Source organism: Lonchura striata, chromosome 6 (genome assembly GCF_050655825.1).
Source record: "Lonchura striata isolate lonStrDom1 chromosome 6, ASM5065582v1, whole genome shotgun sequence".
NCBI lineage: Eukaryota > Metazoa > Chordata > Aves > Passeriformes > Estrildidae > Lonchura > Lonchura striata.
The window spans coordinates 33921637-33938024 of NC_140708.1; the positions used below are offsets into that span (position 1 = coordinate 33921637).

At 36.1% G+C, this 16388-nt stretch overlaps 1 protein-coding gene across 2 annotated transcripts in view; it reads left to right on the top strand.

Moving 5' to 3' along the window:
* The window catches only part of ATRNL1 (attractin like 1), a 430566-nt gene that overhangs the window by 372970 nt on the left and 41208 nt on the right, over positions 1-16388 (top strand). For both annotated transcript variants that reach the window (XM_021537269.4, XM_021537270.4), the window contains one exon: positions 5798-5912. In XM_021537269.4, the coding sequence (XP_021392944.1) occupies positions 5798-5912 (115 nt within the window). The remainder of the gene's footprint in view (positions 1-5797; positions 5913-16388) is intronic.

A 16388-nucleotide genomic window follows, 5' to 3' on the forward strand; every position in this document is an offset into this window, starting at 1 on the left:
GCTTTATTAGACATGCTAGAAGTTTTCAGGTAAAACTTGTTCATTCTGAAGGGCTAGTAGAGTTGATAGAGTCCTCCCAGTGAATTGGTGAAGCTGATAACTCAGTCACTGTCACAGAAGCAAGGTGGTTGCCTGAAGTCTCTTCCAGATTAGGTAGGAAGAATTATGAGATACAACAAAAACTTCGCCAGCTTTTGCTGCTGTTGGTAATGTGGTTATGTACCTCCCATAGGTTAGTGGGACCTCATTAGCCAAAACTAGAAATCACTTAGAAAACCTCAGGCAAAAGAAGGTGCAGTGCAGAACCTCAAAGTGCTGAGGACACTCCGGCTTGGGCCATTCAGGTTTAAATGAGGTGAAAATTTCCACTTACTAATTGCAAGAGAGGACCTTTATGTGATGTATTAAATGAAAGTCTTCAGTAAGTGCTCAGAATTTCTGTAAAACCCTGGAGTCATATGAAGAACTGGTGTTTCCTCTGCCAGCCACAAGAAGTGTTCAGTACACCAGCCTTGTTTATTTATTCTGTCTCTGTGTTTCCTGAAGTATATTTCTCCCTCACTCAAATGATGTTTTATGTTTTGTGAAACCTTTTTTTTTTTTTTTTTTTTTTGTGTTGCACTATCATTAAAGCTCATTACTCATTGAATAAATCTGTGGAGAAAATTGTCAAAACGTGTGGGTGGGTGGGAAGCTCATACTCGAAAGTATGTTAATGAGCATTAGTTCATTAGTTGACCCAACATTAGAATAGAAGTGTGGTGTAGCACTGACAGGCTACAGGAGCAGCAGTGCTGATGGCAGGCTCTGTTCCTGGCTTTGCCTTGGCTCCAGCACTTGGGAAGTGTCAGGTTCTCCTTGGGGCAGCAGCAGGTGCTGTGGAAGTGGTGGGATTTTGCTGGGAGGAGCAGACAGTGCTGCTTCTTTCCTCTGGCATTACTGCTGGGTTTGATTCTCTTGGTAAATGACCATGGAAACAATCAGGTGGAGGAAGGATGGAAGTTGTCTACAGGTGGGAGTCTGCCATCTCCTTCTGGAAGGTTAGCTGCATAAGGGACAACTGGAGTTTTTTCAGGAAAATGGCCAAAAAAGCCCCAACCAAATTGACATCAGTGGAATTCTGTGATTTTGAGAGGGTGAATTTTCTTTCTTAGCACTGCTGAGTAGTCTGCCTTTACTGCACTGAAAATAGTCAAAACAATCACAGCATTTGACGCTTCATCTTCAACGATAGTTCAGAGAATTTCACCTAAAAGATGCATTCAGTAAAAGCAGAACAGTGAAACCAGGGTTCATCCTCTAACCATGAAAAGCAGAGTTAATATTTGCTTTCAACTGTGGCTTAAAAGAAAGTGGCCACAATGCAATGTAAAAACCTAATTTAATAAGGATGTTTTGGGAACAGCTATCTTGATCAAGCTCTGCATCCAGGGCAGCTGCAGGAATATCAGTGAATCCTGAGCAGGTATTGAAAAGACCAAAATGTGCCTGGCAGGTAGAGACAACTTTCAAATCTTGGGAGATTTCTAATACTAATACTAAGACTAATAGGTTCTTGAGGCTTTTAAATTTGCATGTAGGCAACTTAATTTGACCAAAATCCAACCTGGGTACTCAAGTGCTTTTTCGAATCTGAGACTTGTGTATCCCCAATAAATCATGTAACTCAGAAAAAAACCAAAGAATTTAAGAAAAGCACCAGAAGCTGAGAGCAAATGAAGATGTGCATACTTGTAATATAACAGTCTGAATTTTATGTTTCCTCCTTTTCGCATCTCTTACCTCTTCAGAGGACACAGTTGTTTGTTTGTTTGAGGTTTTTTTTTCATTTTCCCCTCCTCTGAAATTTTGCACATTAAAAATCCAGAAAAGCGGCTGTTTACACCCTGAGTCTGGTCCTAATCCTGTTGCAACAACAGATTTGATTGTTTATTTGCTGAGGTATCTAGCTTAGTTTGTGTGGAATTTACCAGATTAATGCTGTTTTAATAATATGATTAAAAACTATGTTTAAATTGACATAATTAATTAATACAATAAGAAGTATAATTCAAGCTGTTTTTTAAGAAGAACTGAAGTTTTATTTATAATGAATTCTTGTAAGTACTACTAAGACCATTTTAGTTAGGAAACATTACAGTGATTAATGCATAGCTATTTGCATTTTAATGCTTGATTTATATATCAGATCTGTATTTGTGCACACTGTCAAACTTTATTCTATTCTTGTCAAAATACTTATTGCTTCTGACAGGTGTAACATGCTCACATTAATCCTTAATTCCTTGATTCAATTTTCTAATTGCTTTTTTGGCATGAGTTTAGAGCCATTTAGTCTTACATGAAGTATTTGTCTTATGGTATAATAATGCACTTTTAAAAATTGGATGCACCTAACTTAGATTGCTGAAGAAAATATATAGAGGAATATTACTTAGTTCTGAAAATCAAAAGTTTTATAGCACTTCAAAGAGGCACCACTTCTTGGGATACAGACAGAACCAAAACTCTTCATACTTTTCATCTTCCCATATTCACAATATTATATATTTTCATAGGTTCAAATCAGTGCTGAAGTTTCAGTGCATTTTGCCCAAGGAGATGCTGAACACTTAGAGCAACTCCATGAACATTCCCTGAGTCGTTGTTCTCCTGCTCTTTTTTCACCTCTACAGGTTTTTCCTATCTCGTGTCACTGTTTGCCACTTTTGAGATCACTTAGAATTTGAGATTGGATACTGGACAAGGTTCACATAGCACCATTAAAATCCTACTGCTCTCTGCTGCCCATCCCACCCACTAAGGGGAACAAAATCCCCTTCCCAGCTTCTCCTTGGTCTGCACTCCTAAAGCTGATCAGCTTTTTATTCCCAAACAGACAAATAGAATAATGCAAGATTTGCAGGGTTTTTCAATACTTAAATAAATCTACTCACCTCTTTTGATGCTTTCTTTTATAAAGCATGAATATGGCATACACTGCTGTATGTTTTTCTGCCACCAATGGTAATATTGTCACCTGTCCTGTAAAGGAAAATAAATAATTTGGCCCAAATCTACTTCTTACTGAAACAGATCCAAAAGAATCTTCCAAAGATTGGTATTACTTCATAAACTCATCAGGCAGATGAACTTTGGCTTTTTAGGACTTTCAGGAAATATTGGGAGAATGTAGAAGCTTTTCTCTAATAAAAATCGAGGAACCTGTGGAAATGACTCCTGATACTTATTTTCTGTGTATAAATGCATGAATACACACTTAAATTGTGGATAAAACTTTATCTATTTTTTTTATTGCCTGATTTAATCCCTACCCTCTCCACTTATTTATTCTTTCTATATCCTCTTGGTTACTCTTTTTTTTTTCCCTATCAATATTAACAATATATGCTCTTTGATCCTTTTATTCCTTCATAGTTTTCTGCCACTTTCTTTTTCACCTTTCCAGCTGAAACACCTCTTTCTGTCATAGTGTGTGAAAAAAAGGGAATATAGGAGTAAAAGTTTATCAGAGAAGTGTTTGTTTATTATGTCCTCCACTGATAAAGTTTTATTAATCTGTGATTGTCATTTGAGGTTTTGCCAAAAATGTAAGTCTCTTTCTGTACAAGGGGAAGAGAAAAAAAGATAATTCTAGCAAGTAAATCATGGTAGCTTACTGCTTTGGGCAAACAAACTTGTACCTTATCTCCTCCAAAAAACCCGTGGAAAATGCATGATAAATGGCACATTTCAGAGAACATGTTATATCCCTGTGAAATAACTTTGATTCATGGTTATGTATTTATCTTTAAACAACTGACAAACCTTAGGCTATCTAAATTATTATCATTTGCTCTATGCTACTGTGTTATTTTGCTAGGGACCCTGAATGATGTGAGGTTAAGATAAGACATCTTTCTTCTGCAGTCATATTTTTTTATAAAAAAACAAAAGCACAAAATTCTCACTGTATTTTATTTTTGGATGAAGTCCTTTGAAAGACTATTTATCAGAAATCATTTCCTCCAATTGTGTTTTGAAGAGCATTAGTATAAACTTCAAACAGAGAAGGATGGGCCTGTTGATCAAAGGGTTTATATTACACAGCAAAAGAAAATATCATCATGTGGATTTATAAGAAAGTAATCACCAAATTAAAAGTCATAGCAGTGAATTTTTTCCTTTCAGTTGTGTGTCTGCATGAAGTGTTCTGAATTACATTGTACAATGAAAATTTCATTTTGTTTTCAAATAGTTGTTTGATTTGCTGTTGTGACAAGTCAGGAATATTGACTTAAATGCTCCATTGCTTGCATTAGTAACACCAGCTGGAGCATTTGGGGTTTTAGTTTTCTATTTTATCATTTGGTAAAGGTTTTGGTGAATGTAAGTTGTCATTCTCTATGGCATGGCATTTTTAAATTAGATGTCATTGCTTACCCAGGTTCTTTAATGTGTATCTTTAAAAGAATCTACAGAAATGCCTTTTAGATATGACCATGAAGTAAAAAAAAAAAGTATATTTATCTAGTTTTCACTGAGCATTAATAAATTTTTCTTCGAGGTAGAAAAATAGAAAATGCTTATTGCTTTACATGATGAAAGTGCCTTTGTTTTCCTTATATCAAGTACTTTGCAGTGTATTTAACTTGACTAAACGATCATTTTTTCTTAGAATACTGGAATCAGTTGACATTTATGTATACATTGCATTTTTTTATGTAAATAGAAAGTTTTCTGGCTTTGAATTTTGAATCAAAATGTTGAACTCCTATTTTTCCTTGGAACATGAGAGACATTTAGAAAATTTACAAACAGAAAAAGAAAGAAATGCTTATGCTGATTTTGACCTAATGTTTTTAGAAATATCATTAGTGCTTGACTAAATGTTTAAACTCTCAGAAGTGAAATGCCTATCTCTGAGTGAGCACAAAGCTTGGAAATATGAAAATGTGGATACATTGTAAATTTTAATCTTAAAAAAAACATTATTCTATGCCGTTGTGGACTGCTTTGCTTTATTTTCTCAGCTCCTACTGTCCTTCGTAAATCAAAAACAATATGGTAGCAACCATTTAGTTGAATGCTAGCTGCAAATTTAATTATCTATATAGTTAATGAAGTTTGGTAATGGCACAAACCCCCTGCCATCAACACCACTGCTATCATAGCTTTATAGAAGATAAAGCAAGGTGATTATCACACAGGCAACATTTTCAGAAACTTTATAAGCATATATAAATAGAATAGCACTGCACCTATATTTTGCATATGCAATAAGAATCAAGAAGGTCCTGCCTTGAATGAATCCTTTCCATAGCAGGACAGACAGGGAGAAGGCAGAATTCCTGGTCTAGAGCTCTCATGAAGGTTTGACTAACTTTAGCTATGGTATATAATGTATATTTGCACTCATTTTATAGTTTTGACATTAGGCAGGCTAGGTAATGGATATTGTTGAAGCAGAATTCTTTCATATGGATACTTCATAGTAGAGATGGGGAAGCTGGCTACTGTCAGATGCCAATGTGTATTTCAAAATGTTTTGCTGTTTTCTAAGCTTTAATTTGATATTAATACATTTAGCAAGCTATAAAATTAGTAAAATTTTGTTGTCCTTCTGATGATTTATTTTTTGTTTGGTTAGATCTGCATCTGTGGGCTGTCAGCGCCCATTTTTAAGTCAATTAACATGGTTGTGACAATCTGTTTGAATGCAAAGGAAAATATATCTTCCCTTTAGGTTAGAAAACCTAAAGGTGCATGAGTGCAAATGGAAATCTCAAAGGTTAACCTGGGTGTTTTCATTCTCCAGGGTGCTCCTAAGCCCATTGCCATCGAGCCGTGCTCAGGAAACAGAGCCGCCGTCCTGACGGTGTTTTTGTGTCTGCCCAGGGGAGCGTCAGGAGTCCCACCACCTGGGCAGTCAGGTAAGGCTGCTGGGGTGCCTCTCGTGTCTGTCTCCTCCTAAACTCTCTGCCTGGGCAAAATCACCCTCACAGATCTAAAATAATGGCATAGCAGATGGATACGAGGAGCTGCTCGGTCAAGCTGATGTTTAAGCCCCAGTGTTGCATTTTTCTTGGGGGTTTGGTGTTGTGTCCAGACAAAAAGCCCAGTGATTAAGCCAGCCACATTTCATTAGGACTCCCTGAAGCAGTACCTGTGTGTGTCAATATGCTCCAACATTTTCTCTCCGGGAAAAAAATTTCATATGCAGCTACTTCCATGGTTTCAGTTCCAGCTGTGGTAATTGAGGCTGTACAGGGAATATCAGTGAATATTTTCACTTCAGGCTAAAATTTAGTGCAGTCTAGTTTGCACCATAAATCCCAGCACTTTGCTGGCTGGGACTCAATTAAAATACTAGTATTTCCCAGAAAGCCTGTCAGACAAAACCTGGAATTGTGTGAGTGAATGCTTCTGTGGGGAGGTGTTCACTTTGGAAGTGATCCCAGCTCATTTTAAAGTAGCACTTGCATTATCTGGAAGCACCTACCTTCTCTGCTAGATCATTGTACAAAAAAATTCCCATAAAATACTTCCTAAACAGGTGGTACCTACCTTCACCTTTAAAATACTCTAAATAACTGTCTACAATGCCATGATACAAAAGAGCCATGACAAGAAAATGTAGACAGTAATGTGACACTGCACATGTGATCAGTTTACTCATTCAGACTTCACTGGAGCTGGAGCCAAGATGAACACCTTTATAACAAACAGTAGACTGCAAGGTATGTGCCCAAAATGCAGGAATAAACCAGAAAATATGTTTTCAGGCTAACTTTTATCATTAAGAGCCAAAGAAGATATCCTTTTAACCTTCAAAAATCCATTTAAGAGATTAAAAAGTATTGAGTAATGATGAGGGCAAAGTCAGTTGACTTATGTTGGAAATAAGCTCAGCTGGGTGTTCTTCTTTTGGCCTGATCACTATCTGTTATTTATTTGGGAGTTTTAGTTCATTTTTTGAGGGTGAGGGGTGTTAAATTTTTTTCTCTCTGAGTTCTGAGATGAGGACTTAGTTCTTAAAATGCTGTTTATGGCTTGGAATATCAGTTTTGGATGTGCTATGAAAATAAAAGTGTTACTGATGCTTTGTCAAATCCATTTCCTGCAAGAAATATATAAATGTAAGTGCTCTGAAGAGAGCAATGAGAGAATAAGGATGTTTAGCTTATTCCCCGTTCATGTTTCAAGGAAATGAAAAAGAAATGAAGGTGTTTATACTCTTGCAACAAGAAGAAACATTATGAAAGGAAATTAAAAGTAATTGTTGAAATTGAAGCTTAGCATGTTTTTGGAGGGACTGTTTTTGTTGTTTACAAATTTACCTATAATGTGCATCTTGACAGTAAAAATGTATTCATTTAGGTTTTTCATAATCAGCTTCTATTTACCATGTAAGGGAGTCTTTGAAAAGTAATTGCTGATCCTTGCTGTGTTTAAAGCCTGGAAGGTATGGGTGTTTAGAAACAGGACTAGGGTTCCACAATACATCAGTTGTGTCATTTTGCATGTTTCTCAACCTGTGAAAGAATGAAACTCTTTTATAAACATGTTTTGTCCTCCTGTTATGTTCTGTCTTTGCATTGCTTTACCTTCCACCAGCTTTGTAGGTATATATATGGAATGCCATTCTTCCATTTTTTATTATGGTACCTGTCAGCCACCAGGTATTTCAAAATAGATAAATTTTTTAGTCCTACAACTTCCACTTTGTTCAGGATCGAAAGCAAATAGAAATGCTTGAGCCATACTGGTTCAACCGTTAGAGTGTATGAGATTACGTGGCTATAATAATTTCTTTTTTGTCCATGATGAGTTTTGGTGCTCATAGATTGCTCTGTGTAACCAAGCCTAGGCCAGGCAGGGGCTATTGTGCAAGTTTGTTGGCATACCTATAGCTCTGCTAATTCACTCCAGCCCTGTCCTGCAGCACCCTGGGCTGCCTGGGAGCAGATGCTGTGAGCTCTGCCAAGTTTCTGGAAATGCTGTGGAAACTTTGAGCAGTACACACGTTCTTTGTGCAGTTCTGACCTAAGTTAGACAAAACCAATGATATTGAGGTGGAAGTCGTGTGCTCAGTAATTATGTCTTGCCAATATTAGAGTCTTCTATTACTTGCCACAACCATTTTCCAGCTCATTGGGATCGTTCTAGGATACAACTGACAGTGTGTCAAGCACCTTTCTTTAAATGATACATCCAGGATGCTCATTCCCAATTCACACTGGGAGAGTGTGGCATTTGTTTCTTCTGTGCATACATCCCAAACATAATAACATGTATTTTTATTGTCCTTCATTTTCTACAAAACTGAGGAAGCAAATTCTTTGCATAGATAAATAATCTATGCTCCACTGGAGTTCTTAGTTGTATACCTAATTTTTTGAGCTCTGAATTCGAGTTTTCTGAGTTTTACATTAATGACTATTTTGTTGAAAAATGTCTCTGAATATTAAAAGAAGAAAACCCAAAAGCAACCCAGCAAACAATGAATAAACTAAACTCTAATGTAAAGGTTACTCTTTGTGCAGCATATGTTCTATACTTCACCTTTACCAGCAGTTGGAAGAAAAGTTGAAGTACAGATGGTGGGCTTTGGCCAAAGGCTATACATGGAAAAAAACTTCTCTATGAGAGACCATATGTCCCAGTGCAGATCTGTGTTCTGTGCTTCCTGCAGAAAACACTCACAACTTTACAGACTTTGAACAACATTGCTTAGCACTCAGGCCTAATTCTGTAAGTTAAACGGTTAAACTGGTTAAAATTACTTTGTGATTTAAGATAGATTTTTATACAGATTAATCACATAGATTCAAAGTATTGATAAAAATTTATTTATTGCAAAAAAAATGATCACTAATTATTGTGATTAATTTTTTTTTTCAATGATGCAGCTATTTGTAGAATTAAATATACTGAAGATTTAGAAAGTCACAAAACATTGCCATCATGGTAGGTTAGGTGTTTCACAGCAGACCTTACATTTTCTTTTGGGTGTAAGGTAACAATTCAATTAGACTTCTCTGAGGTAACTGAAGTAACTGTTTTTAAGTGAAAGAAATTAGAGATAAAGTTTAAATTAGAATGATCAATGCAAAGCATTAAGTTAAATTTCTCAGTTTGGATTGACTGATAGAGCGTGTGCTTTCTTCATTCTTCAATTATCTTGTTCACTGCATTGTACCTGTGTAATCAAAATTAAAATTAGAGGGTCCAAAAACATAGCAATTGTCTGTAGGGTTCACATGTGTATCAGTACAAATGCATCAGTGTAGTTCATACATGACTCACAAGTTTTATGATACACTGGAAGCTTGAGATCATCTTTTATTGCTCTAATGTCTGACCCCATGATTTAAATAGCTTAAACTCTTAATATCAAAGCAGATCTAATAATGAGAGCAGCTGCAACTCTTCTCTAGAAAGAACTAAATTATACATTGCAAAGGAGAATGAACATAACAGGTTAGACCAGAAAAAAGAGGATAATATATAACAATGCAGAAAAAGGTGCCTATGAATTATCAGCAATGGAAGGCCCAAGAATAACTCCTTCAAGGTCTTCATACAGATCTGGTGATATATGGGGCAATACAGAAAGAGTAGCTTGGTAATGTGATAAATTCTGTTAAAAGAACTGTGACCATGTCATCATTACTACTAAAGCTGACTAAATCCCATGCTTTGAGGTATTGAGTTATTGTACAATAAGTTTATAAAACCATGTTTGCACCATTCTGGGAAAAGGCCACTTGGTGCTGTAAAGCACAAAGAGAAATGAGAATATTAAACCATTTCAAAATAATTCAGAATCAAGGGGTGTAATTTCTGAATTATTTACTTTCACACAGCAGCAGTTGCCTATCTACTAAGGGGGTAAAAGTGATAGAACACCCAGTAGAAGAAATTCCCTATTGAGGCAGTGAGCTGAATGGTCTCTGCAGATGTGCACAAATGAATCTCTGTTAAACCTTAGCAGATCTTTAACACCTCCATGGCTATGACAGGATGAGGTGAATCCAACTTAACCCATACAATAACACTTGGAAATTAAATGGAAGTTGAAATGGAAGACTGCATGCAATATTCTGTTGTTATAAGTACAAATTAGGATGTCAGGCCTCCAAACAGTGATATCTGAAAGTTCCTGTCTGATATCCTTGACTCAAAGCAGAATTTTGTGTAATTCTGGCCACACTAACTGTGGTGTTCAATCCCACTTAATCAGCAAACTACAGTAGGATCACAGAATCAATAAAACTACCATGCCATCTGCCTTCCCTGTCCTCACCATCATAATGAATAATGACTCATTAAGTGTTCTACAAGACAATTAGCTCTGGTTGAAAACAGTAACAAGGCTTTCCTGATTGTATTTATAATTTTCTCTGATTAAAATACAAAAAACCTAATGCATATCATAAGAGGCACATTAACATAAATATGAATTAACTAATAGTTTTTATAGAGTATTATATTTAATTATATTGCTCAGTTTTTCTGACCCTTGGAAACAAAACCGTAGCTTATGGCTTTTCATTTTTAGAATGGCTTCATATGTTTACCTCTCTCAGTATGCAGAACTGGTTGCAGACATACACTGGGTCATGTAAGTCCCATGAATTTATACCTGCTACAAACACATTCCTTTCATACTTGCAAAATAACCCAATAAAGTCAGTAGTGCTATAAGGATGAGTCTAGATTTTCCTGCAGAAAAATATAAGTGAGAGATGTAGCAGAAAATACACTGTCATTAAGACACACAGAGGAGGGTTGAATCTATGCTTTAGTGAAGAAAAACTGTGAATACTGAAAGGAGGGAGAAGTGAGGGTAGACAAAAAATGGGAAGATATTAATGACTGATTATTTAGATTCAAACACATCTGAAAAAGAAACTTAAAATTGATATTGCAAAAGGAAAAAGGAACTCTGAAAAATGATAGATGTTTAGATCAGAACATAGTTCTGCATTTTTTTCCCAGATGACTTATCAGGCCCTACAGAGGAAGGTCCTACTTTTTATTTAAGCAATCTTATTTCTGTTCATCATCCTGTTGTTTGTACCATAGCAATCCACTTCTCTAGATTCTCCTTTGTAATTTTGGAGACAGAATATTGACTTACTTTCATTGTTTGCTGTTTTATGGACATTGATTCACCAAAGTATAATTTATATTTGTAATCTAACAGTACTGTTTAGGTAGGATAAAGTGGCATGTAAACAGAGAAAACATTATAAAAAACTGAGCAAAAGTAACTATACAACACCCCTAGAAGAGACACCTCCCCCCATCAGGAAGAGCAAGATTTTTCAAATAATGAAATATCAAAACAAAAAAATCTCAGTTCTCTTATTTTCTCTGAAGTCCTAAGTGGAAATAAGTGAATCTTTGTATTGGAAAAAATGGTGCAGATGTCTAGAATTTGTGTTAAAATACAGAGGTGAGTCAGGCATTTTATTTATTATGCAAAGTTGCACAGTCATGTTCATTTGACCAGAAGCTCTGCAGATAAGATGGAATATTATAAAAGACTCAGTGGGAAACAGAAATATTTGAGTTTCCTTTTACTGTTTAGACTGTGTGAAGACTGGATTTAATCCTTCTGTCTAATCTGAGGCAAAACTAGAGCATTTTGTATAGAAATGTAATTTTGGTAATTTCTTGAGGGCTACTCCATATTAGTCACTAACATGATGCCAGTCAAATACTAAAAAAAAAAAAAAATAGAAAATATTAACATTGTGGAAGAAAATCAAAATTATCTTTGTAAGAGTTTTAATAGCTGCAGCTAAAACTAAACTCCTAATTAGTATATTAAGCAGTGTCTTCAACTTACTGACACTGAGAGACTGTAAAATCCAGGACTCATCAGTTAGCTGGAGATGCTTAAGAAAATAAGAGTTAAGCATGGTGTAAGACTTGGTGTAAACTAAAATCATCTCTTCCCAAGATCATTTTACTGTATGACTTGCTTCCTTTTGAGCAGTAAGGCCTATTTTTGGAGTGACTATTTTCTGCCTAATTCCATCCTTCTGCACTGCATCAAATGAGGGAGCAGACTGTGTTTATAGTATTGACACTGTGAAAAGAACACAGTGGTAAGTGGCAGATGGTGCCGATGATTACTTAAAAAATATTGATGGCAATAGCAAAAACAAAGTAGATAATAAGACCTGCTAGCCACCACCACCCCTACTCCAGCCCAAACCCAGAGCAGTTACTTCTGCAATGTGCAGGATAAAATCTACTTGAAAAGTACAGAGGTTCTTAGCACAGAAGGCTTTGTAAGTGATGAAGAATGAGGTATTGATTTTGTCTGGTCTTTTACAGAATTTTAGGTGGTTCTGTAATGAATTAGCTTTTACATCGTTCTAGCCATGGAAACTTGATTCCTTTAAATTCTGAAGAATATACTTGTAAAGGACATAAACATTTTAATATGAAGAACATGCAGTATAATGCTAGCAATGTTTCTTCCACACATCTTGGCAAAAGTAACTTATTGATTGGACAGTAAAACCTGCATGCTGTGGAGCCATCAGCTGAAAAAGGTAAAAAGATAAGAAAAAAAAAAAAAAGAGAGAGAGAGCAGTAGAATAGAGGAGGTGGAGATGGTTGTTTTACAATTTTATCACTGGATTTGCTGCCCTAGAGGGACTCAATAAAATGAGACATATTAATAAAAACTGTTAAGTACTGTGAACATTTCTTTGACAACTAGTTATTCATTTTTCAATCCAAAACTGTCACTGTTTCTTGAGAATATTACCAATACTTTTTTCTTTTGGGTTTTTTGCAGTTTTAGTTGCATAAAGGGAACAGAAAGAATGTCTGAAGAGGGTGTAAAATTCTGAACACTGTGAAGTGCAAGTGCAGCCATGTCCATCTCTCCCCCATGTGGGGAGATTGTCTGAGCTGTTGTCAGGTTCCGTCCAGGTGACAATTTAATGGTTTCCTCTCTCCCCTTGTCATGGGAATGGAGATGCAATGATGAATGCTCATGATCCAAAGCTTCTGGCCACAAACAGATGCTCCAGATGCAAACCTTCAGCTCTAACCTGGGAAGAAACACCATCCCTCAACCACACCTGCCTGCTCAGCATCAGCTGCAGTTCCTGGGGCTCTGCTATCTTCATCCATCACCTACAGTGTTTTAACACAGCAATCAGATCCTGTCTCCTCCTTCATTTTGCCAAGGCAAATGAGGTCTGCTCTAAACCTGTTCTTCAGTCTTCTGAGCACCTTTGTAGTGCTCTGTCCCAGTTTTAGCCTCAGTTCATCTCTTTTTACCTTGCATGACCAGGTTTGTACTCAAAGTGCCATGTGAAGGCCCATCTGGCATTGCCCAGTGGCATTAACATTTTGTTGCTGTATTCCTTTTAACATTTGCTTTTTAAAAACATTTCCCTCCCTTCCAACCTGATATTTCTGCAGCCAAATTACTTTCTTCCTTGAACTGTAAACTTTTAGAGTATAAATTTCTGTTTTTTTCCAAAATACGTGGCTTTGAATTTTGCTGTTCAATCTGAGTACATGTAAATTCCTCAAGTTCTGGGGTCATGCATCTCTTTCTGGATTATATTCTAAGCCATCTCTGTATTGATGATACATAGCAATGTTTGCATTTATTTAATTTAATTACATTAATGCCAAGCTCTTTAATGAAAAGAAAAATGAACAGGAAAAAGTATGACTCTTGTTTCCATGTTACATCTTTATCATCCTTCTTTCTATTCAAAATTATTCTTTGTTTTCTCTCCTTCATGCCATTATTCACTCTCCATAACTCCTCCATCTTCTCTTTTGATAATTTATCTGTTGATAAATTCTAAGATTTCAGAAATCTAGGAAATATTCTGCATGTTCTTTCCCAGCAAATCATCTAACTCATTGTAAAAAACTACCGGGGGATTCTGGCACAATCTTTAATGATATATTGTTGCATTTTGACCTGTTTTCCATTTACCTGCCTTTCATTATTCCTTCTGGCAAAGTACCTCATAGCAGAGTCTGATTAATAGATCAGTAAATAACTGAATATAGTTTTCCTTGAATCTAGACAATATTTAGTTTGAAAGAAGCAGCAGTTGCTGATCTCAATTTGTATGCATCTGACACAACAGATTATTAAATTTTCCTGTTACAAGCCTTTGTTTTCTGGTATACTTACAGAATTAGTGTTCTGATTACCCTAATGTCATTTCATAAAACTTCTGTTTTGTCTGTTTCCATATCCTCATTCCATTATCCATATTGATGGTATTGTTTTTGATAAACATTATCTCCCTCCTTGAAAACCTTCAAATTCACTCCTGGGACAATATCTAGAAAACACCTGAACTCTGCTTCATTCTTTCTGCATAATGTCTCTGTCCTGTTTTGGTCTCAGTTATATGCAGTGAAAATCCTTGGATGTTTGTTGTGCTAAACCTTTGCAAGATGTAACTCACCTTGACTTTTGACAATTCTTATTTGGCTCTTACATGTCTTTGCCTGCAAACGACAGCCTACTTTGTTGTTTGATGCTTTTTAGCCATTTTCATAGGCTTTCTGAATTTAAAAAGCTGTAAACTTAGGTCTTCAAATTTGATTGTCTACCAGGCAGAGCCTTAGGCCCTTTGCAAGGCTAAGCTTTCCCTGGTTGAAAGAAATCACAGTATGCTTTTCTTCTTTTGATGTGAATGATACAGATGTTGACAAAGGAAAGAAAAAGAAAAAAAAAAATGATAAAGGCAACTAACAAACATGGGAAGCTCTCACTTCAGAATTTTGCTGAGAGGTTGTAGAGTACTTATGCAGTTTTTAATGGAAATTTCATGGGAAAAAATATTTTAATATTTTACACAAGTGGAAACATTGATGATCAGACAATGCTGTAAAGCAGCATCGTGTTCAATTCTCCTAGCACAAAATGTTTCCTACATGGAAAATGGGCAGCAGTAGGGCCCATGTGAATGTACACTCCAGTCTAACAGAGCACCTTTCTAAATTTTGTGCTCTTGAACTTTGAGAATTCAACAGATTAGTTAGAGGTGCAAAATTAGGTAAAGTGAACAAATCCCAGTGCAAGTGGTGCACTGGATGATAAGTGTCCTTCCTGTGTGAAATTGGTGGTCTGGTTTTATATTCAGTCAACACATACTATGTGGAGCAGATGGCTTACAGCTAAATTAGAACCATAAACCTTTCAAAGTTAAAGTTTTATATGAATTAAATCTTTCAGCAGGGATCCCATCATCTATTTCTCCTTACTCTAACATTGAATCCCTGGAAAAGCAGATTTTTTTTTTCCTTAATCAACAGAAATCAATCTTCAACTAAAAATAATTACATTGAGATCTGTCCTGATTCTTAGTCCTGGCATCATGGAAAGTTTCATTCATTACTGGAACAAAGCAATTGCCCATAATCCACCTTCTCATATTTTATCACACTCTTGGAGTAAGATACTTTTACTGCCTATTTTTGGGATAAAGCTGTCCAAAATTATACAGAGACCAATCAGATTTATCATTCTTTGGCGTTTGATGGCATCCATCTGTTTATTTACAAAACTGCTAAAGACTTATTGAGTTACTAGACTACAGAGAAAATAAATTGAGTTATCATATGTAGTTAAATTCAGTCCTTGCATCTGCTGTCTTTACAGCCTGTATGGTGTTTTCTGAAATTACACTGGCTTGCAGACCCAGGCTTCAGGAATACATTTACTTCACAGCCTTTTTATGCCATTTCAAGTGAATTTCTAATGCGTGAGCAATTTGTGGTTCAGGAAAATGTTGACAGAAGAATGTCAGGGCTTTCTGTTGTTAGCAGTTTAAAAGCATGATAGGGACGGTTCTTACTTAAAAGTAGCTCTTAAAAGTTTGGAGCTGCTCAATTTCTGGAATAATTTGATCTAACCCCTTTCAATCAATATTGCAAAACTATTGTAGAAGGCTTTAAAGCTTATGGGCACAAATGAACTAATATTACTAGTAAGTATGTAACATTTTTAAGATGAGAGATGGGGAATTAACCCCTCTCATGCTCTCTGTATTCAATTACTGTTGTAAGTACAAACAAAAAGAAATAAGGTTTAAAGTTCAGATATTTCTGTTAGTAAAACTGAATAGCAAAATTAGGATATACATCTTAAAGGGATGCTTTAGGGATACTATACAGCTTAAAGGGATATTTTAGTCCCTCTAGTCCCATGAGTTTCCAACAGTGAACTCAATTATTGCCCTTTCTGTTTGTGGATGAAGTGCTCTGTCACAATGAAATCACTGGAAATGTCCTTTTGAAGGAACTGGTCTGAACCCAGCAAAGAGCTCAGAGCACCCAGAGGAAGCTGAGAGCCCTGGCTTAGTGTTAATCAGGTGATGATTGTCAGAGAAGGGTCG